Source organism: Triturus cristatus, chromosome 4_1, assembly GCF_964204655.1.
Source record: "Triturus cristatus chromosome 4_1, aTriCri1.1, whole genome shotgun sequence".
NCBI classification, from domain to species: Eukaryota; Metazoa; Chordata; class Amphibia; order Caudata; family Salamandridae; genus Triturus; species Triturus cristatus.
The window spans coordinates 557,173,740-557,201,633 of NC_140585.1; the positions used below are offsets into that span (position 1 = coordinate 557,173,740).

The 27,894-nt window shown below is 42.1% G+C and overlaps 1 protein-coding gene across 2 annotated transcripts in view; it reads left to right on the forward strand.

Moving 5' to 3' along the window:
- OPTN (optineurin) overlaps positions 1 to 27,894 on the forward strand; it is a 522,442-nt gene that overhangs the window by 315,107 nt on the left and 179,441 nt on the right. For both annotated transcript variants that reach the window (XR_014981292.1, XM_085652875.1), the window contains exons 8-9: positions 15,517 to 15,632; positions 24,619 to 24,768. Coding sequence is in view for 1 of the 2 variants with exons in the window: in XM_085652875.1 (XP_085509001.1) it covers positions 15,517 to 15,632; positions 24,619 to 24,768 (266 nt within the window). In the remaining variant the exon portion in view is untranslated. The remainder of the gene's footprint in view (positions 1 to 15,516; positions 15,633 to 24,618; positions 24,769 to 27,894) is intronic.

A 27,894-nucleotide genomic window follows, 5' to 3' on the forward strand; every position in this document is an offset into this window, starting at 1 on the left:
AAGTACGCTTGGAAGTCACACTACTCAGACAAGACCTCCGCAACGTATCTGTGAGAGTCCAAGAACTGAGTTTCAAAAGTCGAAGATACAGTTAAAGATCTGCAAAAAAAGAGATAACTGAACTTCGCAGCTCGAATGGCGAGCTACAATGGCATATCGATGATGCCGAAAACAGGGCATGAAGGAACAATCTACGATTTGTAGGGTTTCCTGAGTTGGGGGAAGGACCCAATCTACACCTGTTCCTAAATAATTGACCGATATCCATTATGGCACCTGAACACTTCTCCACACTGCAAATGCAATATATTCTTCTTTTTCCCGCAAAACTGAAAGTTGTATACAAGGGATAAGCATTGTTTTTTCAGTCCCTGGAAGAGGTATGAGCGTGGATTGAAGAGAGACCAATCTCACACTCCTCTGAAGACTGAACCCGGGATGGAAAAACACCACGGCTCAAGGAAAGCAGACCGGAAAGCAAGATACATAGACCCAAAAGGAACAAAACCAGACTGAGGAGAACAATACAAGGAACTCCATACACTCTAAGAGGGACAAGCACCAGTGCTGGGGAAACGGTGGCGAGGAGGGAACACACTGGTGCTGTGGCTGACTGGGTTACGGACCGATTCAGCCAAAGAAGCTGGCATATGGACTCCAAGGAACTGAGAGACTCCTCCAGCGATCGCAGCATGCACCTTTTGGCTGCTGAAATAAATGCACTGGAAGAGGGGGGGGGTCGGTCTCTTCCATCAGGAGACGCGGCAGGCCCTATAAGTCCAATCGCTTGAAACTGGCTATGTTACACCGGCCAGAGACGGGTAACCTAGAAACGAAAGCTTATAAGGCATCAGCCTGCCCTGCGACATTGTTACTAACACCACAGTGCGGTCCACTAAGGACCTTCTCTGATAAATTTTATTGGCCCACATGTAGAGGGAATTCATAGAAGTTGTTCATGTATGCAGGGGGGTGGGCGACAGACCTCTCCTACTCTACTACACAGTTGCTCTACAGCCATGGTTTTAAGTGTTGTGAGAAGGATCGGAGGGGGTAGGTAGGAGGGTGGGAGGAATAGTGGGTTGTTTATTACTGTTGTTATTACACTTTCGACACACTGAGTGAAAGGAAGGAATACCGAAAATAGAACAGATCCCTTTTCATTCCCAAACACACATGGGAGGATACACCCCATATTCTTGAAGCATCTATGTCTGCTCATGTAGAGAAACGGGCCATATCTGTCATGACCTGTAACGTTAATGGCCTGAGAGATAGGATAAAGCGGGGGCTAGTTTTCCACTACATAAGGCGCCTGCGGCCCAATGCAGCATTACTCTAAGCAACACACCTCCAAGGCACCCAGTGCAGCTTTTTAGGGAGGGGAATGTACAAAGTGCTGGCGCATGCTGAGTACACAACTGGATCAAGGGGGGGGTCGCAATCCTGAATAAGAAATCACCCCCTTTTGAGGTAAACCGTAAATGGATTGACCCTGATGGCAGATTTGTAGGTGTGACCGGTACATGAGGCAGGCGACAGATCACACTCATATGCGTTTATGCACCTCCCAGACTACAACCCCCCAGTACTCCTAAAAGTGGCAGACATACTCTTAGAGACGCCCACAACCTTCCATATGACAGGTGGGGACTTCAATGAAGTCATGTGTGCAGCAGCAGACCGGTCAGGGACGCACCCGAAAAAGGCGGGTACTACACCATTAGCCCGCTTCGCAGATACACTTGGGCTCACGGATCTAAGGACAGCGCAACACCCATATACCAGACAATACTCATACTTCTCCGGGGCCCATAGCGTATATTCAAGACTAGACTACCTCATTGTCCCCATAGGTGAACATGGAGAGATTACTCAGAGTACTTGGCGAGAGGACTGTCCGACCACTCACCCCTCTGGGTACAACTAGGGGCCAGAACCCGAGACTCACTGTCATTATGGAAACTAAACGCTGGGACATACAAAATCCCGGAATCTTACAGGGTCTTCAGACCGACACTGAAATCTTCTTCAGGGAGAATAGGGGCACATTGTCCTCCGGGGTTACACTATGAGAGGCATACAAAACGGTCCTGAAAGATAGGGCACAGAACCGTATTGCATGGGAAAAGAAAAAAGAAAGAATGAAACTAGACCAGATAGAGAAAGAGATACTCACATTAGAGAGACAGATAGTGGACAGACAGGATCTATTGACTTCACGACAGCTAGAAACTCTTAGATCAGAAGATCGCGAACTGGCCCAGGAAGAGGCTAGCCGACAAAGACTGTCTTCACTACACCATCTCTATGAGGTAGGTGACAAGGCCGGGAAACTACTGGCTTGGCTCAGTAAAAAGGAAACTGAGGTGAATACCTAAAATATATACGGATGCCTAAAATAGAGGAGGGTGATATGCTAGCACTAGATGGAGATCTTACACTAACAGAGGTAAGTGAGGCTATCGCTCGGCTTTAGCCTGGGAAAACCCGGGGCCCCAATGGAATACCCGCAGAACTATACAAAAAATGTACAGACCTATTGAGCCCCCACCTATTGAGTCTATTCCTAGACACATACAAAGAAGGCATCCTCCCTGTAGACCACCACCATTGTGACTATCCATAAAAAGAGCAAACCCCGAAATAAATGTGATTCATACTGCCCCATTTCTCTGCTGTATACAGACGTCAAAATCCTTGCGACAATCTTAGCCACGTGACTGTTGAAGGTCATAAAGACTTTTATACATTGTGACCGGGCAGGGTTTATGCCCGGTCGGGCTACCAGATGGAGCCACTGTAGATCACACAACTGGATGATGGCAGTCCAACAACGCAGTGACCCACATGTCTTTCAATCATTAGATGTGGAGAAAGCACTGGCCCTTCTTAGACTCTACCTTAGTCAAATTTGGAGTTGGCCCAAAATTTAGGAAATGGGTGAACCTACTGTACACTGTACCCTTGGCAGCAGTACAAATTAACGGAAAAACTCTCCCACACATTCCCGATATCCCGCGGGACCAGACAGGGATGCCCGTTATCCCCACTCAAGCATTGCCATAAAAACACTGCAACGCAACCCATATAACGGGGGACTGGCACTCCTGGACATTGAAGCGTACTATTGGGCAGCCCACCTAACTCCTGTAAACGCCTGGACACACGTAACATGGGATCACCCCACATACAGACTAGATAAGGAGGCTCTGATGCCACATACATTCCTTCACTATCTATATGGAGGGAAAGGGACCAATAGGCTACTCCCAGCAACGAGAGTTACCATGGAGGCATGGGAAAGAACCACTAAGACACTGGGATGGTCTTACAAGATAACTAGGGCCACTCCGCTGTGGCAAGGAAACTGGCTCAAAGAAGTGGGCGGGCTTTAGGGCTTCCAAAACTGGGATAAGCTAGGGATCTCCACTGTGGGAGATATAACAGTAAAGGGAGAAATTAAACCCTTTTCTATGCTCCAAACTGAATTCAAATTACACAGTGCTCTAAATATGCTCAGCCACAACATGCTTTAGGAGCAGAGCGGATAAGGGAAGTATAGATACCAGAATACGCTCCATTGTAGGGGAGACTATTACAGGAAGAGCTTCCAACTAAGGCAGTATCACTCACCTATAAGACAATAAATAGCAATATGCCCGACGCCCTTGGTTAATTGAGGGAAACCTAGGAGAGAGACCTAGGGGAACTAGAAAAGATTGATTGGGAAGCAGCCCTAATGCACCCTAGAGAAGTGGCAATCAAAATGAGGCTGCGCCTTATCCAGTTTAACATCCTTCATAGGTCCTACTATGATAGAGTAAAATTACATAAAACGGGTGGGGCCGAGACCCCACAGTGTTTGTGCTGTCGAGCCCCTGCAGGAAATTTCATACACACGATATGAGAATGCCCCCAGGTTCAGGCCTACTGGTACGAGATACTCAAAGAATTAAATCAGTACTGGGAATATCCCTTCCCGCCGACCCTCAATTCAAATTACTGGGAATCCCATGTGCTATAGATGTCCCTAGACCCCAATTAGCCCTTTAGCTCGCTGGGTTTAGTAGTGGCGAAACATGACATAGCACGGTGCTGGGGCTCACAAGAAATCCCGACACTACATGAATGGAAACGCGGTATAGACCTTTATATGGCATCGGAAAGGGTTGCATACAAAAGTAGAGGGTGCCCCAGAAAATGTACTAAAATATGGAGTAACTGGATTAAATATTACGGCCTAATAGGATACAGCAACACCACTCAAATTGCTTCAAGCGGGGCTCGGGACTGGGTGGAACCTAAAGGGCCTCAGATCCCAAGAAAAGAAGCGAGAGCAGAAACGAGGAAATCCCTAAGTTCAAGGGAAATTGTATATGATGCTAATTGCCTATAATGTATTAAGACAAATGGGAACATAGGGAACGGGACAATTGAACTAACATGCCTGACCTCAGTTAGATCTGTTGTATGGATGGTTTGTTTAAATATCTGAAACAATAAAAATATATGTTAAAAAAAAATGATGAAGGAAGTGCAAAGCACCTTCAGATTTGACTGAGAGTTCAGTTTGCAGATGTGACTTTAAATGAAATGCCTTTTTCTTCTTGAAAATTGTATTGGACGGAAGAGAGATTGCCTCCCTTTGTCAGACACCCAATAACCCAATTGTTTAAGTAATAGGGTAGGAGAAACAACATACAAAGAGAGATTTCTTTTTCATGCTAATTTGCCGCCATTATTAGCCGCCTGTTTATCCGTAAAACGAATTAAGGAACCTATCTTACAGCACCACCAAAAATGGACATTAAACAGCTGCAAATATGCCTATTTGCTGGCGGGGTACAGTGAGTTAATCATCCAAGGGAAAAAAAATGTTTTTTACTGTGGCTCCAATTATCCTTGCACCATTCATGCCACCAGTAAATGATGTTTTTGTTTTTTAGGCATAGCCTGTTTCTAGATCTACAAACAGTGTATTTTAGCGCAGTTGGCCAGATCATGGCTGTAATAGGGACTCTAGCTCGCAAAAGAAGAGCCGCTATCCCTTACCACAGGCAACATTGAGGCACTTACCTCCAAAAGGAGATTCACAAACAGTGTAGCACAAACGGACAAAACTGGTTTCCCGGGACCCTACATGTCAACTTTATCCCATGCATCTTTTGTGCAATTAATTGTGAATTCCCACTTCAGAAGGACTCAGGTACTCCAGGAGTAGAGGTTTTTGTTGTCTGGCCTTTGTGTGTTCTTAACTAATTCTTACACTAGGCAATAACTCACAATTATTTTGGGAAATCAGAAGTAGCTCTCAATGCAGTAGAGTTTGAAACCCTCTCCCTTACAATAAAGAACATATTCACTTAATTAAGCCCAGGCTTCTTGGCAGGTGAAATATAGATACTGAATAAGGCAGTTGTCTTTATTTCCTATAGAGGTTTTTTTACAGTATGGCAGTTGCATGCACCTTCATGACAGCTCAGGTGAGATTCACCCAATGAAAGATCTCCACACTTTCCCATCCCTGATGGAATAGGTTTCCACACCCTAAAGCATGAGCAAGCGGAAGCAATAAGAGCTGGCCCTGTCCGCTGGAATTGTCTAACAGTGTGCCTGCAATAGTGATTTACTTTTCTTGTAAACCAGTGGCTGTAGAAAGAATTCTTAGGAAAAGTCACCTTTTCAAGATGGCTATTTCATAAACCAATAACACATACGAAGTGGTGAGATGCACACCTTCACTTTTATAAACCCCCATTTTTATAATGTACCATCATCAACGTACTCTTTCAATTCACCCTTGTAGGCGGGCTAGCTTGCTCCGCGCTCTGTCCAATCGCGCTGCGAATCAATGAGAACACGTGGGCTCCACATTGCGATCCCCTTCAAGCTGCGACAGCCAATCCCAAAACGAATCCAATGAATTAAGTTCATAAAACTCTTATCTTATTCCACAATTTTCTCTGTACTAATTCATCCTTTTTAATCCTCTGGTATTTCAATTCATTTTACTCATTTTCATTACCATTCAGTACTGTTCAAAATAGGCACAAGAATGACGAATGTTTCCACATGTCACGCTTTATTGGCGAACACCCAATGCATTTTGGGAAAAAATCCCTTCTTCAGGGGTATATCTATAATACAAAGAAATCAGTCACCCATTGTTTTAATTATCATATTCATAATGCAATGAACATGCTACAAGCTCTCATGTGATACAATGCTGTTAGCTATTTATACGCTCACATATTTAGCACCTATTCTATGTCTGTTTATACTTTCAAATATTAAATACCACCCTCGACTCAATACCCATGTTACTCAGCCACCTTGCACTTTCCGAATACATATAAACATTAGATGATGTTCTAAAAAATTCACAGCACGTGATTAGCTGTTCCAGCCTCCCGATCTTTTTTGCGTTATGTTCAATTTCTTTAGCTGACTCACCGTGACATGTGTTAATCTATCTCTGAATGAACCCATCATAAATCTCTCCATTTGCGTTGCTCCATATTCCTTTCTGTTTTACGATACAAACTGCAAAAAGCTACTGCTTGTTCCACCAGCAGAAACGGTTTAACTGTTGCCGGCAGCTCCTCCCTTTTTATGACCTAAACTCCACTCAGATGAACTATCACGTGCCACCTTGTACGCGCTATGCTGACCCCAATTAATCAGGAAAACTCGTGAGCTAACTGTGCTGCTGCCAGTTTGTTTAACTCCGGTACCCATAATGCACCAATGTTGAAATCTCCGAAATTCGTACTGACACTCCCCACTTTCATAACTCTAATATATTGGTATTCTAAATCAGAAAATGTACATATTTCGAACAACGATCTTCAGAACCACAAGTTAGCTGCTATACATAGAATAAATTGTACAAATACATGTTGTTCAATAAATGCAGTTTGCATCGTAAAACAGAAAGGAATATGGAGCAACGCAAATGGAGAGATTTATGATGGGTTCATTCAGAGATAGATTAACACATGTCACGGTGAGTCAGCTAAAGAAATTGAACTTAACGCAAAAAAGATCGGGAGGCTGGAACAGCTAATCACGTGCTGTGATTTTTTTAGAACAGCATCTAATGTTTATATGTATTCGGAAAGTGCAAGGTGGCTGAGTAACATGGGTATTGAGTCGAGGGTGGTATTTAATCTTTGAATGTATAAACAGACATAGAATAGGTGCTAAATATGTGAGCGTATAAATAGCTAACAGCATTGTATCACATGAGAGCTTGTAGCATGTTCATTGCATTATGAATATGATAATTAAAACAATGGGTGACTGATTTCTTTGTATTATAGATATACCCCTGAAGAAGGGATTTTTTCCCGAAATGCATTGGGTGTTCGCCAATAAAGCGTGACATGTGGAAACATTCGTCATTCCTGTGCCTATTTTGAACAGTACTGAATGGTAATGAAAATGAGTAAAATGAATTGAAATACCAGAGGATTAAAAAGGATGAATTAGTAGAGAGAAAATTGCGGAATAAGTAAAGAGTTTTATGAATTTAATTCATTGGATTCGTTTTGGGATTGGCTGTCGCAGCTTGAAGAGGATCGCAATGTGGTGCCCACGTGTTCTTATTTCATAAACCATCCAGCCACAGTGAGGAAACATCACTCTATTCAACAATATCATTCTCCACTGTTGCACCCATTGGCAAAAGGGTATGGCGCTCTTTTTGCACAAAAGGAGAAAAACATGATGCATCCAGCACTAAGAGTGCAGCAGGATAGTGTGGTATATAATTGGTACTTATAACATGCATATTTCACACCCTACAGGTATCCTAGCGCAGTGATAAAAGGGAGATAAATGGTCTAAATTAGAACATGAAAAAGAACAAAATGGGGAGTAGAGAGGTACCATTCAAAATGAGTAGTGGAGGTGGATACATCCTCCCAGGCTTAAATCAATAAACATAGTGATCCACCCACAAGTAAGTGTGTATGCCTGAATATCCCAGAAAAAAGTATATATCCCACAATGGTGGAGAATATACACTAGTTGTTAAAATACCCATCACACACCAAAAGGGCCCTTGGTGTCATGCTTCATCATGGGGGTCTTCCCGCCCCTCTACTGGACGGGGCGTGCTACGACCTGCGTTTGCGTGGGAGCACTGTTGTTATGAGACAACTATATGTTGTGTAGGGGTGTGAGAGGAAGGGTCTGGAGTGAATGGAAAAGCGAGATAAAAAATACCTGGCTCTTTGGACTAGAAAATTTTAATATACCGTTGAGCTGGTATTAGTAAAAAGTGGGGGGAGGAGGTGTAAATGCCTCAATGAGCTGTGCCTCCTATGTCTGCCGACATGTTTCGAAGCTCCCCAGGCTTCTTCTTCAGGACCTTAAGGATCCCTTCCTATACTCACTGTGTCATGTAGTAACGTGATAAAATAAAAAAAAATAAAGAAAAAATGTGTATAACAAGAAGAAATGACTTCCTAGGAATTTATAATGCCCCAATAGGTCTATGTAGTCGATATACCTGAAAGAAAACACAACGGGGGAGATAAAAAACATATTCACGTTGCTAGATGTTCAATCCATCGTGAGAATTCAGTGACCTGAAAGAAAGTGATATAGTAATCTTCCTTTAACGCTATTTTACCGTTTATAACGTGTTTTTGCGTGAAAAAAAGAGTGAAAAGGACAAAGACAATAAACAGAACGCACATGAAACATAAAGCACACACTCTAAGCAAAAAGGAACCCAGTTCCTATGTACATAATATCCGAAGTCTATGTTGGTAAAATCGGTGGGGAGACATCAAACGTCAACCTACTTGCTGTTGATAAAATGAAAAACATCATGAGCCTGTTGAACGGGTAGTAGGAGTGCCTGATAGGCGTTCTAAAGGAAGGAAATAAATATCGTTTTGCCAGCCATAATGTCAACCTAAAAGAGAGTCCACCTGTAGGAGAAGAAAACCTAGCTTAATGGCTACGCCAAACTTACGACTCCAGGGAACACTGTCCTGCCGAGTAATTACCAGCCCGATCAGCTCCGTTGGTAAGACTGAGCGGGTGTGTAGTTTGCTTAAATACAGGGCTCAATAAAGTAGGCGCGCGAAGTAAAGAGGCTGCACCTGTGTGTGGCGCGAATCCTGCTGACTCTGTTGTTGATGACCCGGAACCGGAAAAACTCCGGACGGAGGTCATAAGGGTGGAGGAGATGCGCAATGGTATTCACTAGGAAGTGAATACGAGATAATAGTTAAATAAAGATTTGTTGATACTGATAATTTATACACAAAAAGGCGAGAGTATGAAAAATAAATAGTACACCCTGGATGTAAACACTCAGTGATTAAGCAATGTTTTAGCCAAAAAATATATGAATAGGAATAACGGCTCAAAATGGAAACAGCGGGTGGAACCCACCAAGGGGAAGTATATTACGAGGGATGTTAGGTACATTAGCCATATCCATGAGTGAACTGTAGGTTGCTCATGCCAGAAAATAATTTACAAAAATAACAAGGTGGCAGTGTTGAACTGAATCGTTAAAAGCGCCATGTCTAGATGTAAAATTCTATCGTATGTTTTACGAAGGAATATAATATTTACAAATATTTCATGATATGGCCCATGGAATCTTATTGATTCTATTTTAGAGAGATCCCTAAAGTAGGAGCACACTGTTGCTATTATCCTATATAGGTGCCAAATAGTTGGTTGTATTACATTTCTCTGGTTAATAAGGGCGACATTTATGAACGCACAGATTTCTTAAAGAGGGCCCTATTCCTTGCGCAATATTCAATAGTGAATTAGTAAGAGAGGGAGTTTGTACTTTCTATTTAAGGGTGGAACTGGTTCCATGGTATATCGTCATTGAGTCCCAGGATATGTGTGCAAGGCGGAACACCCACCGTTGTTCCTTCTCGAAGAGGTCATTTTCTCCATCTAGTCGTTCAATCACTGTCCACTGTAGGTCATCCACTCCATGTGTATTGGTTATGTAGTGATTGGACATCTTTGTGGTACTCCTACCACATCTGATATTGCTTCTGTGTTCTCCGACACGTATTTTAACTGGTCTGGTAGTCATGCCCACATATTCTAACCCACATGGGCAAGTGATTAGGTACACCACATTTTTACTATTGCAGTTGGTAAAGCTTCTTTGGTCCCATTCACTGCCATTTCTGAATTTGATAAGTCTGCTTCTGCTTGTGAGATGGCATGTACTACAATTCCCGCATGGGTGATGCCCCTGTACCGGTGGTAGTATGCCTTCTGGTGTATATCTTGGTGCCTTTCTTGGTCTAGTCCAGACGAGCATGTCTCTTAGGTTCCTACCCCTCTTGTGTGCAAGCATAGGTTTTGCGATGTTGAGGCTGCAACTGTTCAGAAGACGCCAGTGTTTGTTCACAATCTTCGTGATCAGGTTGGAATGTGTGTTATATGTAGTAACACATATGGGTCTCTCTTCAATCTGTGTATCCACTCTATCTTCTAATAGGGCTTCCCTATTGTTATTTCTGGCCCTCTTAAGGGCTTTGTCAATCTCACTCTCTGGATAGTTCCGTTTGATCAATTTGATACGCAGATCAGAAGCTTATTTTATAAATTCCAGAACTTCGGTACAATTCCTCCGAAGGCGTAGGAATTGTCCGTACGGTAGGTTCTCTCTTAGATGGCGGGGGTGGAAACTATTGAACAGGAGTAGACCGTTCTTAGCAGTCGCTTTGAAATGTGTCGTGGTCTTTAGTGTACCTTCTTCCGGATAGATATTGAGATACAAAAAAAACAAGTTTTCACGTGAGGTTGTGTGTGTAAATTTAAGAAACTCATTCTGTTGATTGAGCCATAGCATGAAGGATTCTGTTGAGTTAACATCACCCTCCCATATAACCAGAACATCATCAATGTATCTTTTCCAGACCTTGATGTGTGGGAGGAAAGGGTTGATGTCATTCAGAATTTTGTTTTCTTCCAGATGGTGTACATAGAGGCCTGCCAGACTAGGTACTTCCCATGCTGGTCCCGTGTCTTTGTTCATAGAATGTGTTAGCGTACATGAAAACGTTTTTGGTGAGTGCCGAAGATACGCACTCCATCACTACATTGCGTGGTGTTTTGTAATCCCAAGGAGTTGAGAACAGGACTTCCTCGATAATGACCATGGTTTCATCGTGAGGGAGGCTTGTATAAAGACTCTCTACATCCAGTCCCATGAGGAGGTTCTTAGTGGGGTCAAAATCAATATCCTTCAACAGTTGTAGGACAGTCTTAGTATCCCGTAGGTAAGTGTTTGTCGCTTGGACCAAAGGGCAGAGGAATGCATCCGCGAACTTTGATAACGGTTCCAAGATAGAATTTATACCAGAAACTATTGGTCTTCCAGGAGGAGACTCAAGGTTCTTGTGGATCTTTGGTATGGTGTAAAAATAAGGGACCCTTGGACACTTATTAATAAGAAAATCGGCCACTTTTTTAGAGATCCAGTCATGGTCTATTGCCTCTTCCATCATTGAGGTAATTCTGATCCTGATAGATTCAGTTGGATCATTTTGAAGAATACCATAGTTTCTACGATCATCCAGGAGTTTTTTACATTCGTTGTCATAGTTATCTGTTGTTTGTAGTACAATTGCTCCACCCTTATCCGCGGGTTTAATTACAATGTCTTGATTCATAGACAATTGGCGTATAGCCTCTTTTTCTTCCCTAGATGTATTCTGGAAGGTTGTTTCATTCAGTGCTGAAAAACCTTGTATTTCCTCCATCACTGCTTTCTCAAAGGCCAAGAGTTCCACAGGAAGTGTGGAATCAGGAGGAACAAAGGTGGACTTATTGCGTAAGCCAGTGTCCTTTCTGTCTACTTCTGTTGTGGGTTGGTCTTTGAAGAACACTTTCAATTTCAGTTTACGAATAAACTCTGTTATTTCAGTGCATGTTTTGAATTTGTCAAAGCGGTTCGTGGGTACAAAACCCAGTCCTTTCTCAAGTACCTTATTCTGTGTGGATGTAAGTGTCAGGTTGGTTAAATTCACCACCATATTCACTTCCGGCTGGTTGATGGTAGGGAGGGCATATTGCTGGTCATGCTCCTGGTTGAAACTCGAGGGGTTTCGGCCTCTGGGGTAGACCAATGGACGCTGTAACCTCCTCTGTTCCGACCCCTCCGTGGTCCCTGGCGTGCCCCTAAAAAAGGTGGTGGGGCCTGATAGTTGTAATCATATTCTTGTGGGGGTGGTATCCAATGTGGAAAAGGTTCCCCCATCAGTGGGGGGCCATAAGGGTAAGCGGGGTATGAAGGTGGTCCTTGGTAACCGTTCCATCCCCTCCCTCTTGGGTAGAAAGGACGTTGATTTTGAATATCCCTTCCTCTGTTGTAACGTCTGCCACTACCCCTACTGGAATTAGAATTGTCTGAGCCAGTATCTGAGGTGTCCCTGTCGGAGTTGTAATCCTGGTTCTTTGAGACATAGTCATCCCGTGTATAAGGATATATACGCTCATGACTAAAGCGTGCCGTATCCTTTTTTAACTTGTTGTACTTACTTTGTTTGAGAGTCATTTCAAACTCAGTGATTTCTTGGTTTAGTTCCTCTAGGCGTTTCTTGAGGACACTGGGAGATATATAGGCTTTCAGTCGTATTTCCAAGTTTTGGATATCGATCTTCAGTTCTTGTGTAAGTCTAGTGGCTGTTTTTATAATAAGGACTAGCCAGTCCCGAGTACAGTGCCACGATATCAATGACCAGTCACGCTTAAAAACCTTATCCTGTTGGAAAATGTAAGGTTCATTTCGGACTATTAAGCCCTGAGGGGCAGCATTGGCCCGTAGGTATTCTGTCATCAATAATCCATGAAGAGCAGTTTTTATTTGGGTCTTTCTCAGATTGGCTAGTTCATCCCAATCTGCATTATTCGGACCAGGATCGGTGTTCCTCAACCCCTCAAAGGGGTTAATAGCTGCCAGGATCCTCTCCACTTCGTCTTCCGCGAAGGTCAAGCCAATGTTATCTGCCATTATGAGTAGTTGTGAATAGGATGCTAGTGTAGTCTTGTTGAAAAAGTGTGTGCCTCAAGTGTGCGTTCTATGGAAAACAGATAGTCAATGGTAATTTGCCTCTGACAAATAGATACAAAGTACTCAAAATAAAGTACAGGGACCAAAAATCCTGGAGAAAAGAGGGAAAAGAATCTCCCACAGCTGCACGCTGTCTATAACTTGAAAAGGAACAAAATGGGGAGTAGAGAGGTACCACTCAAAATGAGTAGTGGAGGTGGATACATCCTCCCAGGCTTAAATCAATAAACATAGTGATCCACCCACAAGTAAGTGTGTATGTCTGAATCTCCCAGAAAAAAAGAATATAGCTCACAATGGTGGAGAATATATACTAGTTATTAAAATACTCCTCACACACCAAAAGGGCCCTTGGTATCATGCTTCATCATAGGGGTCTTCCCGCCCCTCTACGGGACGGGGCGTGCTACGACCTGCATTTGCGTGGGAGCACTGTTGTTATGAGACAACTATATGTTGTGTAGGGGTGTGAGAGGAAGGGTCTGGAGTGAATGGAAAAGTGAGATAAAAAATACCTGGCTCGTTGGTCTAGAAAATCTTAATATACCGTTGAGCTGGTATTAGTAAAAAGTGGGGGGAGGAGGTGTAAATGCCTCCATGAGTTGTGCCTCCTATGTCTGCCGACATGTTTCGAAGCTCCCCAGGCTTCTTCTTCAGGACCTTAAGGATCCCTTCCTATACTCACTGTGTCGTGTAGTAACGTGACAAAATAAAAAATAAATAAAAAAAATGTGTATAACAAGAAGAAATTACTTCCTAGGAATTTATTATGCCTCAATAGGTCTATGTAGTCGATATACCTGAAAGAAAACACAACGGGGGAGATAAAAAACATATTCACGTTGCTAGATGTTCAATCCATCGTGAGCATTCAGTGACCTGAAAGAAAGTGATATAGTAATCTTCCTTTAGCGCTATTTTACAGTTATAACATGTTTTTGCGTGAAAATAAGAGTGAAAAGGACAAAGACAATAAACAGAATGCACATGAAACATAAAGCACACACTCTAAGCAAAAAGGAACCCAGTTCCTATGTACATCATATCCAAAGTCTATGTTGTTAAAATCTGTGGGGAGACATCAAACGTCAACCTACTTGCTGTTGATAAAATGAAAAACATCATGAGTCTGTTGAACGGGTAGTAGGAGTGCCTGATAGGCGTTCTAAAGGAAGGAAATAAATATCGTTTTGCCAGCCATAATGTCAAGCTGAAAGAGAGTCCACCTGTAGGAGAAGAAAACCTAGCTTAACGGCTATGCCGTACTTACGACTTCAGGGAACACTGTCCTGCCGAGTAATTACCAGCCCGATCAGCTCCGTTGGTAAGACTGAGCGGGTGTGAAATTAGAACAGCAAGGTTTTCAGTTTCTTCTTGAAGTCAAGAATGGATCTAGCCAAGCAGATGGAGAGCGGGAGCTATTTTTTTTTTTTTTGCATATTTATATAGCGCAAACTCGACCCGAAGGTATTGGAGCGCTTTACATGAGCACCGGTTACGTTACACATTCAGGCACGAGGAGATTAAGTGATTTGCCCAGAATCACAGGAGGTGGACGCGACCCCGAGGCTCGAACCCTGGTTTCCAGCACCAAAGTCGGCAGTCTAGCCGACGGACCACATCCTCTGAGCTTATTCCACTCATTGGGATGCTAGATACAAGATAGGTTTCCCCATGCTTCTGCGCACTAAATGAGAGGTTGAACAGCTAGTAGTAGAGAAGCGGAACGCAGTTGTCTGACTAGGGTATAGAATTGAACACAGTTGTTAAGATGTGAAGTACCAAAGATGTGTAGGGCTTAGGAAGTGTGGGCCAGCAGTTTTAAAAGTGAGAATTTATGAACGAGGCCAATGCAGACCCCCAAGGTGAATGGTTATGGAAGAATGATAGGATGGGTTGAGAGCCAGCCTGGAACAGCTTTCTAAACCAGTCAAAGTCTCTTTATGAGCTGGGCGTGAATGTCGACATACACGGCACTCCCACAGTGTAATCTCCCAGTAATGACTGCTCTGATCACTGTTTTTAATGAATCGAGAGGCAGCCATTTAAACACCTTTGACTGGATGTCAGAGGTTGAAGAGGCATTAGTGAAGTGAATTCTTTACAATAGAAAAGATCTCCTTGGTGGAACTGCCACTGTTCTGAATGCATGGGGACAAGGCAAGGAACCGGTACAGTCTAAGGTGCCAGTCGAAGGTATGCAGGACAAATCTGAAAATTGATTTATGCTGAGAGTTATGGTAATTACTCATTAGTTCGCATCTAACCTTTATCATCCCAAGGTTGATCAGGAGTACTCTTTTTGATTGTGTAGTATGCTTTTCTTGTAACTCTGTGTAAATACCGAAATAGGTTTCCAAAAATCTATAAAATGTTTTTGCAACAAACTAAAACAATTTGTTACTGGTATTAATATAAACTATATTTACTCTTTTTACCAGGTTCACAGTGAAGTGGAACCCCTGAAAGCCCAAGTAAAATCACTCTGTGAAGAGCTTCAAGTAGCTCATGCTAGATTAAATGATGCTGAGCTAATGAAGAAAGGGCTTCAAGAAAAGTAAGTCTTACCATGTGTTTCTTGATATAACTATATATGAGATCAGGTACCTCCTGCTGTACATCAGGATATTGCAAGCCACTGCGAAGAATAACCATATGAAAGAAATGAGGCAGACGGCCGAGTTCCTTTATAAGGTAATGGAACTCTGCGGTGACATAAAGTATCCTTATAATGTACGACAGGGCACTTTGTTCCTTATTATACATGGACACACTTTTCTTTCCAAAAAATGCTTAAAAGTTTGGTGTGTTGCTTTTTAACGTGAATGTTTTGCAGACGTGAAGAATACAAGTACAATCAGTAGTACAAGATTAAGCACACAAAAAAAACGTTCGATATTAGTTGCAAAAAGATATTAGAATCAGTTTACTGCAAGTTAGATTTTAAAAAACGCTGTAGCTAAGAATGTAAAGAAACAGATTCTATCACCTCTATATTTACCTAAACGTGTAAAAAGTATACATGTTGCCATAACTGACTCCTTTCTGTTAGAAAAACGGTAGAAGAAGTTATTTCAGTTCGCAGCTACACGATTTGTTTATTGCAGGCAACTAGAAACATCCTAAGTTGGTTGTAGTAAGGGAAATAGAGACAGTATTTTATTCAGGGATTGCTGGCTGTCATGTATTATAAATGTATGAAGTTGTGGAATATAACAGTAGGAATAGAAGACAGTTGACCAATGTGATTCTCAAGTCATTGTTAATGATTCAAACGTAGATTTGGTGCCATGGTTTTAACATCCTGTTGTGCCAGAGGTTTCATCCAGAATTTCACTTTCATATTGTCCAGAGATAGATACTTTGCTTTATTCTGGACTCGGACATATCATTTTTGGCACACACAATGGTTAATTCCATTCCCCAACATTGAGTGATCAAATATAAAGGGGAATTATTTTGTATTTTCATTTTTACTAGGAATTGCTCAAAATATTATTTGTTTCTCAGACAGAGTAGCCTCTTCATTTAAATAGGAAAATTACCTGGGAGATGCTATTCTGAATGTCACCAGTCTAGTAGTACAAATTCTATCTACGGTTTTGATTATGGCCCGTAAACAAGTTTTTGTTTGTGGAAGTAGTAAATTACAGCAGAAGTCATGATTGAAGCTCACGGTTGTTTGTGTGACAGAAAAACAGTCCCTGCAAAAATAGCAACGTCATATTTTCTAAATATGCACACTCTAAGAAATATGTTGGTGGTTAGCAGATTTTATGCCCCTTACTAACTCACCCAGCAAGCTTGTAGAAAGCAACCGCGGTATTGTTTTCCCTATAGTATAACATTGTACTGTTCTGAAAATATCCTAAGTGTCGATTTTCGAAACTGAAAAGTATTTTTATTTAAAAACATACTTACCCTATTGCAAAGATCTTCGAATTTAAATAAAATACAAAGTATATTTTTCTAAAATTGGTGTGATTCTGCTTTTTGAGTCGTGTATCCATTATTGGTCAATGTTGTGCAATACATGAGTTGCACTCCTCTGTGTTAGACCTAAGGCTGCTCGCCCACACCACCACTAATAGATCACTTTGGGCTATACATTGAGCCCTGTACACTCGGGCCACGGGCGTCTGGTGAAGAGTGGGCAGGGGTCGCGGATCTGCCTGGATCCGTAGTCCTTGGAGTTTTATGGACAGGACCACTGTTTTTGGAGAGCTGGTCTTTGTTGAAGAGTGGCAAGTCCTCCACATTCATCCAACAATTTGGTACAGTAAGCTGCGTTAATGGCAAAGAAGTCCATAAAACAACATGTTTGATACCATGATACGTATCGATGTGTCCACCAGTCTTGTGCGGTCTAGTTTGCAGTTTTGTGGTTTATTGTGTTATGGACTTCCTTGGCATTAGCAAAGGTACCATACCAAATTGGTAACTGAATGTGGAGGACTTCCATTATAGATTATGTGGATGGATAGTCAAGTCATATCACTTAAGAACCTACTCGCCAGACACGATTTAGAGCCCTGATGTAGTTCCAGGAGCAATTGGAACGAAGTACGTTGGCTGGATTGAACTTTTTGGCATTGTAGAAATATAATAAAGGAAATATTGTGAATTTACATTGGAACTTGACTTCTTTCTGGTGCACCTTCCTATATGTGATCAAACAGTTTTTATGTACACAATATATTGTAATGTCCAGCCACAATTATTTATTTGAAATTATTTGATCTTTAATTAACACCTTAATATCATAGTACACTGAAAATGAACTAACACCCCCAGTATTTTAAGGTTTTGTGAGAGCTCCCAAAGCATGTGAACAGGATATTATATGCCCCAAAGTCATTGGAGGATCAATTCTGGTTTCTATATAATGTAGCTTTTTAGTGTCCTATATAAATTAACTGTGGTGTAATGCTACTTCTGTATTGCCTTACATATAAATTTCGAGTCGTATGTTGTAAAGCGGTACTTTTCCAAGGACCAAATCTGTAACAAATAATGATTTGATAGTGATCTTTTAATATTCCCCTACCAATTTTCTCAGATTTGTATTCTAAACGGCTGTCCCTTTGTTATTACTATGTAATGGGTTTTTGAGATCAAACTTGGTCTAAATCTTATTTTTCATTAGTATCATATTTGAGCAACAATAATAAATCTTACCCCGTAGTTTCAAGCCTTGAACTTTATTTAGGAATTGTTAACATTTTTAAGCAAAACCTGGACTATTACAATTTTTTCTAAGATCAAATATAAAATGTTTGTGTATTAACTTTGCCATTTTACTACTTTTCCCAGAGAACAAATCTAGGTGGGCAATTGTATTGTATTGTGATATTTGTATAAATACAATGCTATATAGTTGATCATCCATAAGCTCAAGATTTCATTTTTTTTTTATGGATGGCATGGAGTTGGGAGTGATGTGGAACATCACAATCCATAAAGCAGTGATTGACACAAATGTGCCCAATGTTTGCAACTTTTTTTTGTTTGTAGAACATTTTGGTCACAGGATCTGTTTTCCACCCTACCTTAGCCAAAATGCACCAATACAAAGATGCCACACCGGATGGGCTTTTTTTTTCTAACATCGGACTCGAATGCTGCAATTTGAGCTACATAACCATCAATGGTTTCCCCAGACCTTCAGCAGTGCCAGGCATCGAAAAATCAGACCCAGCAACATAAGAATGCTGTTTGATTTGACTCAACGCCATGTCAAACGGAACAGGACATACAGAGAACAGCTGTTGAAGGAGACTGTCATGGAGAAGGCACTCTTCCACTTTTGTACTGGAAGCAATGCGAAATGCCAATGGTTCGGAAACTTCCAGTGTGTAACCTCTGCATGTCTCCAGAGCACAAGGAGCCCACTACTCATCGTGTAAGGTCTTTAAGTGCAAGAAAAACATTTGCTACTGCAGCGAACTTTGCATGGGCCACCACAAGATGCAGCATGAAAATCCTTGTGAAACTCTGGCCTCTACGGTCCTGAAGACCTGCAGTGGTTGAGGAAGAAGCAAGTCCTTCCAGTCTTCAGTGGTTGTAGGGACACCAGAGCCCAGAGGTCTCATCCTCCAAAGGATCAGTGTTAAAGAGGAGGAAATTCCTTTCCCCAAGCATCGCTCTGACAATTCCAATTCCTTGTACCCTTATCTCTGCACACGCACTTGAGGATCGGCCTTCAGGAGATTGACCTTGATAACGCTCTCCAACAGAGGCAAAGCAATGCGCCTGTGGGAGTTAGACACCAAGCCCCGAGAAGAGTCAGAAGAGGCACTGACCGTCTAGTCCAGCTTTGAAGCCCAAGGCCTTTTTACTGTTAGAAACGTCCTCATCTCCAAGAAAGCCTTGGGTAAGGCATACCAAACCGGTGCATCAATCCACGGGCACTGGATTCCGAGTTCCTGATAAACCACCCTTGGAGTCAAAATTGGCTACACAGCCAACTTCAAAGCCAGCCTCGAGGCATCCCCTAACATTAAAATAGGACTGAAGTAAGCCTCCTTTCACCATAGAGCTCCCAGTGATGCTCGGTGTGAGGAAAATCTTAATTCATCTCCCAACTGGGAAGATCTTAGCTAGACTGCCTCCACGGAATGAGTCCCACGCAAACCAGCCAGAAAAGAGGAGAAAGCTGACTTTAGAGGAGCAGATATCTCTGAACTCTAGTCCTATTCCATTACCAATAGGATCAGAGGCAATGTCACCAGTCTTACCAAAGTCTCAGCCACCACCTCGCACATCACCTCTTCCTCAGTTACGCTGTTTATTCTCTTATCCCACACTGAATCCGACCAGGAGAGCCCATTCTGAGCCTGATGACCCCTACCATGACCTGGCCACACCCTTAGATGGGGATCATCCAGCAGAGGATTTTCACGTCCATTCTCAAGAGGATGCAGATTTGTAGCCTTACCTCATAAATGTGCCCCCAGCAGATGTCACCATTGTGTACCATGAAGTTACAAAGAGGGTAGCACAGCACCATTAGGTGAAGCTCCAACATGGGCGGGGACAACTTCTTGGTTGAAACCCTTCCTAAAACTGAAAGATCTGTATAGTACCTCCCTTAGCTGAAAAGCATGATCAGGGGCTCCTTGGACAACTTTAACGATATGGTCAGTGTGAGTGTTGTCATCCTATAAGTCGAAAACAAATTAATAAATGTGCAAGCTGCACCAGATGACCTAATTTACTTCGGGGACCATGTCCCACCTCACTCCTTAGTGTTCCACACTGCAACCAGCATTGCTCCTCCTCCAGACAAGGAGAACAAGAAGATTGAATAAGCTGGGAAATGTGTGACTTTGGGGGCAGCTACAAAATGGAAGATTGTCAATTCAGTTAGACTACTGTCTAGGTATGATCGCTACCACTAAGAGGAAATGGGGGGGTAGTGGGGGGTTGGTAAAGGACTTCTCCCAGGCCCACTGCAAGAGAGTACAGGAACTGGTTTTCAGTACAAGTTGGTATTGAATTCGAACATTCGGTGTACACTAGATTTTGCTGACATGAACTCCACTAACTCAAAAGCAGCATCCAGCTGAGACTTCACTCATGGATCATGGTTTCTGGCTTTAGGCCATAGGTTCAGAAGCACCTGATCAGTGTCCCTTTTGATAGCGAGCCTCTGTTCAGACCACAGGTCACCATTACAAAGAGCACAGAGACTGCAAAACCAATAGGCGCCCTACAAACCCAAATGCCCAGGTCTTCCTTTTGTAAGCAGCAGGCAAGAAGAGGTTCCAAGTTGGCTACTCCTTGCTACAGCAGCATTCCTTTCAGGAAACTCTGGAACCAAAATCCTTCAGTTGAGGAGGATACCGTTGCAGTGGGAAGGGCAGAGGTAGATGTGGCTCTGGGAAGGCCGCCTCTGTTTCCAAACATTGACTCACTCTTCATTCTTCCCTGATCACACCACACCTTTTGGAGGAAGATTAGGGTTATTCCTTTCGTAATGGGAATAAAAACCTCAGACAAATGGGTTCTCTTTGTGCTAGAGCAAGTGTACTGCCAGAACAGCCAAGAGTTCCACACCATGCCACCAAACATACCACTTCGCATTTTAGTGTGTAAACACCACCAGTGATTATTGCACAAGGATGTTCAAGTGCTCCTTGCCAAAAGTACCATTGAACCGGTGCTCCCAAACCAGCGGGGTAAAAGGGTGTACTCCCTGTACTTCCTTTCCTCCGAGTAGAATGGAACTTTGCAGCCTATCCTAAATCCTTGGCTCCTTATCTGGTACATCCTATCCGAGCACTGCAGAATGACCATGCTGCAGGACATCATTCAGGTGCACTGGGAAAGGGATTAAATGGCAGCCCTCGACCTAAAGGATGCATACTTCCTCATACCCATACATTTGGTTAATCACTGCTACCTGTGCTTTGTGGGTAGGTGGACAACACTACAGATTAAAAGTTCTACCCTTTGGGGGCACAACAGTCACAAGGGTATTTAGCAGATGTTTGGTGATGGTAGCAAGCGCAATTGCACATAATCCCAATGAACATCTTTCCTTATTTGGACAATAGGCTGATAAAAAGCTGCAGCTGGGAACAATACCTAGCACACACTCAGACGGCAGAGACACTGTCACTCAAGTGAGAGTTCACAGTTGATGCCAAGAAGTCACAACTTGTGCTAAGGCAGATCCAACCCCTTCTAGGTTCTGTGTTAAACTCTATCACTGTGAAAGCCTACCCTAATCCATAGAGGATGATGGCCTATTTTTTAGACCCCATGTCTCAAGGCTTCATGCATAGCAATAGTGCCACACTCAAAATTGCCCATGCTACAGCGGCTAGTGAGTCAGCTTCCACATGCAGTGTGTTAATGGGAAGATCTATTGTTGGTATGGCCCAGACGCCAGCACACTGTCCTGTTGTGAAACAAAACATATATATGTTGCTTGGCAGGACCTTTCTGGACTCTTAACTGCAAGTGACCATCACTATGGACGCCTCACTCACTCTTAGGGTGGGGAGCACATCTCATCCAGATGACAGTTCAGGGTACCTGGACGCAGGAGCAACAGGGTTATCACATCAATTACCTGGATCCCACAGTAATCAGATTGGCATTGAGAGGATTCTGTACTTTTATTTGAGGAAAAACAATTTGGTATTGAGACATTCAAAATCACCTTCGGCTCCTAGTTGAGCATATGCCATGGGTGGGAAACAATTCTGCCGACCGGTTAATCGGGGCACATCAACAGGTACACAATGGAAAATGAATTTCCAAGTACTTCATCAGTACTTTAAACGGTGAGGCACTCCTGCAATCGATGTGTTTGCCACTGTGCAAAATGCCAAAACTTTGTCTCCAGGTACTCACACACCCAGAATCCGTGTACAATGCACTGTGGATAAATTGGTCAGGGATATTTACTGACACTTTTCCATTGCTACTTCTGATCCCATATTTTATGATGAAAAAGACAATTATGGATTATCCTTATTCTGGTGTCACCAATTGGTGAGTTAACCTTGATATATACTGCTAGAAATATCGGTGTGTCCTCAAGAAAAGCTACAGCTGGGACTAGACTTCCTGACCGAACCTCAAGGTTGGCCCAGATGTCCAGAGATTGGATAGCTGTATTTAGGATTTGGCACCTGAGGTCTTACAATCTGGTTACCCTAAACTCCCAGAGGAGGGTATGCCAATCCTGTGCGAGCCACATAGACCAAGAATGCATGCATATATGCTATGCTGCAGATTGAAAAGATATGGTCTTTACTGTTTGGGCAACAAATAGATCCCCATAAATCCTCTGTTCAAGACCGCGTCTGCTACTTATTGCATTTGCAGACAACAGGATTGGCATACACTTCGGTTTATTTATATTAAACAGGAGTGGCAGCTTGCATGCAGAATAGAGAACATATATATCTTAAATACCTGGGGTTAAGGCCTTCATAGAGTGCCTTAAATGAGTAATTCCTAAAAAACACAGCAAAAAAAACAAACTCCAGTGATAGGCTGAAATATGATACACAGTTCCTGCTTTGGAAGGTCGCCTTGCTTGTTGCTATCCCTTCTCTGAGCCGCAGTAACTAACGGTGGAAAAACGTTTTATTCAGGTTCAGTGGTTTTCAGATCAAACCCCAAATTTCTTCCCAAGATGATTTCCCCTTTCCAAATAAGCCACACAATAGAGTTGCCCTTTTTTCTTCCTACGCCAAGATACTGTTGCAGTGAAGGACTTGTTGTGAGGAGAGCATTAATGTTCGTTATTGGTAGAACAAAGTCCATCCACAAAATGAAACAACTGTTTTTTGCAAAACCTCACTTAGAAAACCATATTTCTTAGGGAGGCATTGGATTGTCGATGTATACAAACATGTTAAGCTAAGCGTACGTTACATGTAGTACATGCAGTGGCTAACACTCTCAAAAAAGCAGCTACCATGGCTTTCTTAGAGAATAGTCCCACTACAGACATCAGTTGAGCTGGCTTTTGGTCAACACCAAACATGTTCACTAACCACTACTGTATGGATAAACAAGCTGGTCAGGAGTCCATGTTTGGCCAAAGCTTCAAAAACTTTATTCCAAATATCTGCATCATCTGCTCGCTAACCCCGATATATGGGAGGTACTACTGTACAGTCTATGAAGAGCATGTGTATCTACATGTATACATGCTACAAATGAGAAATGTTACCCAGGAAGCATCTGCTCATAGACTGTAGATTCACATGCGTCCTCCTTCCACCTTGAAAGTGAATAGTGAACTAAAATATTTCCGATATGTATTCCTTTACAGTGTACAGCACACTTATTCTGTGTTCCTTCTCTACACAAGACCAGCATTACTTGACACCAGGGAAAAACAATATGAGGTGGTGTATTTGTCCTGGTTTATTGTGGGCTACGAGAAATATCACAATAGATCTCCTGCCCAAAAAGTTCTTCAAACAAAAACTAGTTGAAAAAGTCTGCACCCAAGGCTAGATGGCAGGAATATCCAGAGCATGTGCATCTACAGCACTCCAAGCTACAAACAGTTAGTTACAAGAAAGGACATTTTCCTTATAGTTAAGCAGTCCATATCTTCATCTGTATTTTGAGCATGGCTATCCATAAACCCATGTGAGATCACTGGGTGAGTAGGTGCATAATACTGATCCACTTTACGCTCATGTACACCTTTATTAGCGTGCATGAGTATGCTTCGAAGGCAGAGGGTTACCAATGTGTCTAGGCACAAACTTGTATTAAAAAAGATTAGGGCACCCTTCCATTGCTCCCTGCCCGATGGAGGCGAATACATTTTTTTCATTCTGTAGTTGCTCAAGGATATAATTCCTTTTTTTGATGGGAAGTGCCTAATGTGGGAAATGATGGTAACATGTAATTATGAGCTTTCAGATCTAACCCTATGCTCTGGTTCAGATAGAGAAAAAAACTTTTATAACTATAAGGCATTAAACATCTTGGCCATGCATTCAAGAGAAACAAACGTCTTTACATGCCTTGATATGTGGTTCACATTTTATTATTTGTTTCAGGTGCCAAGAGCTTGACAGAAGAGTTTCTGAAATGGAAGCTGACTTTGAGGAGAAGCAGCAACTTCAGTATGCCAATAAAAAGTTGGAACTTCAGGTTGAAAGCATGAAGTCAGAAAGCAAAATGGAGCAAGTAAAAATGGAACATCAATTGTGAGTTGTCTCTTGCTATGCATAACTCAAATTCTGAGTGACCAGCTTCAGACAGTGCACTGCTCTTTGGCAATCTGCACTCAAGGAACAACATTAGAGAAGGGTGTAAGCTAATATGGGCATGAAATCTTTTTTTTTCTTTCAAATATTGTTTTCTGTGATCAATTTATATTCCATTGTTTTTTTGTTTTTTTAAAATTATGTCCAACTATCTGAAAAAGTCCATTGTCCATATGTCATTTTCTCCAGAAGTGGCTCTTAACTCCTAAGCTAGGAGAATAATGTGTTTGGTTGGGTTACTACAGAACATGGTTCAAAGAAGACGTGAGCATAGAGATCTTTATAATGTTCAGGCTCCTTGGTAGCAGAGTTCCAGAATGCAGACTACAAGTAGCACCTCTTCATTTTTTTTATTTTCAGTCAGACCATAGATATACTTGCTCCTGTCATGCCCAGCTTTTCTCTCATTTTTTCAGACTACATAAAAGTCAGGCCATAAGGGTCGTATATTTTAAGGTTATATCCATGAATGAAGCATTAACATGAGGAACTAAGATGGTTACTCCACATAACACATGGTTGCAAAAGTAATATAAGCAGAGACAGATGGATTGCATGGATTATGTCAATGTTGAATGTTATACATTGTTGTATTCTCTGACACCTGGCAATTTGAAATAAATAAAAGAAATGCAAATACAAAAATAATTCAAAATGGAAAAATAAAGAAACAAAGAGAAAATCGGTAACTACATGCAGCCTATACTATTCACACAAAAGTGATTATGCAAGTTCATGCTCCAACACATGCCAAACACTGTCATTTTTAATCTGTAGGGGAGACCATCTCTACTGGAGCAATGCACTACAGGGTAATTAGAGCTAACTAAACCTGCCTAAAACACTGATTAACGAGTAGGAAACTCAGAGTGAATGTCACCCAGTGATAATTCCACTGTCAAGTGGCTGACATGGTGCCATTCTAGAACACAATCCTTATACACCCAGCTTCTGGTGATGGTGTCCATCCATTAGTTGGGATTTTGGGAACGAGTGACTTGCAGCTGTCTTCCTGGTGTGATCAGAATGCCAAACTGCAAAGTGTGCTGTCATCTCAGATAGGCTGTATGGATTTTTTTAATCAACCACCTTAGACTCATTCAAACCTCAGCCTGTGGTGAACCATTGTCATTTCCCTCCATGTCAGATTTGCAGAGATGAAAGGCCTTCTTTCTGTCATTGACCCTACTAGCAAACAAGAACACCTAGTCTATCGGTATGCGACAGTTTCCACCAGGCCATCTATATGGGCCAAATTTCCATCTAGGACACATACCCTATGTCAGAACCTTACCTTCATGGCTCTCCTCTTGACGGAAGCCATTAATCTGGCGAAGAACTGGCTTTAAAAGTGTCTTAATATGCTACAAATATGGGTGCAGAAACCAAGCATTGTCTGAACAACTCTAATGTCTCCAGACTCGCTGACTTCAATACTTGATAGGGGCCATTTACTAAATTGGACCAGGAAGCATTTGTATACCTGCTTTCCTTGTCATAGACAATATCGTACCTATCGTGAGTAAATGGTTGATATTGTCTACCTACACTCAATTTCTGAGCGTAAATATTTTCTTCCTGCAGCTCTAAGATGTAGTCATAAAAATGTGTCAGATGGCATTATGGCAGACTTGCAGGCTACCAGTAAGTACCAGGTCGCAGTAGATCCCTCCTAGAGTCACCTTACTCCACTTCATTCTCTATCCTGGCGGACTCTTATAAACATTATTTGGTTAGGAAACACTCTGGAAGAAACATCTGAGATGTATTATTTTACAACTTGATGGCACCATAGGGCTTCATATGAGTAGCAAGAGATACCCAGCAATCCTGCTTGTATTTCCTGCTAGTTATAGAGCTGCTTCTGTGTGTTGGTTTTCTATAATTTTATATTAATGTAGTGCAGTCTCTAATTTTATATTAATGTAGTGCAGTATATTTACATACTGACTCTCAGACTTTGTTTCAAATAATGTAGCGTTACTTATTCATAATGCTCTTCTGCCTATTCACTAGCTGTTTTGGTCACGTAGGGAACCATCTCTTCTGCCAGTTAATGGCTATAAACCATACTCAATGCAAGCAACCTCAATTGCTGGCTGCATTTCTGATATGAGTAAATGTATATCAGGCATAGCTTTGGCACTGTAGGAATTCCCTGCATGTCCACTTCAGGTGCCAAAAGTGAGCCGGCACGTCTTCCTATTAGGGGAAATCCTGCCAGATTTTGTGAGTTCATCCTTTACATCAATAGTGTAGTAAAATAGGCTTTTTTCAAACTTTTGTACTTTAGTTTCTTTATTACCATGTCACACAGACACAAAATGCTATTTATTGCCCATCCCTTATGGAATTTTAGTAACCCCACCCAGGTTAGGCAGACTCCATGTGTCAGTCCAGCCACATTGAGAATGTGTGTTCTGTTGCTTACGATCCCCTAACAAAAGTCAATAAATGTAATAACTATCTTCTTCTCTGTATGAGATTTCTGTAATCTGGACAGTAACCTTAATGTCTGCTCTCGAAGGCCTTGCGTTATTATTCCCTGGGGATATTCTGGTCACCATGATCAGGGTCTTTGAAACAAGTATTAGTTTGTGCCATCCTGTTTTAGCACTGTACTGCAGACCTTCTGCAGAGTGTTCACCAGCATTGGCAGCTGATCTCTCTTCGCTTTATCCTGGGTCAGGATTTGTGAAAGCTCATTAGGTTCATGGGCCTACCTATTTGTTTCTGTCTCGTGATCTGAACAATCCTCATTACAGCAGGATAGCATATGTTGCAGCACAGGGTAGCTGCACCTCTTTCTCCAAGGGCATCTGTATTTTGTAAAGTGCAATCCTCACTGATTTCCAGCTCCCTATCCGTTGGAATGTATTTGTTTAATACATTGAATAATGTCCTGAATTCCCATCATATGCATTGTATGACGTTTTTACAGCAACTGTTGGAGGATAATTATTTTCAATGATGCCACCCTGCCCATCAGAGATCTGGGGAATAGTAGACAGAACTTAAAGATATTTTAGCATTCAATTCAGGCACTGTGAACATTTTTTGAGCAAG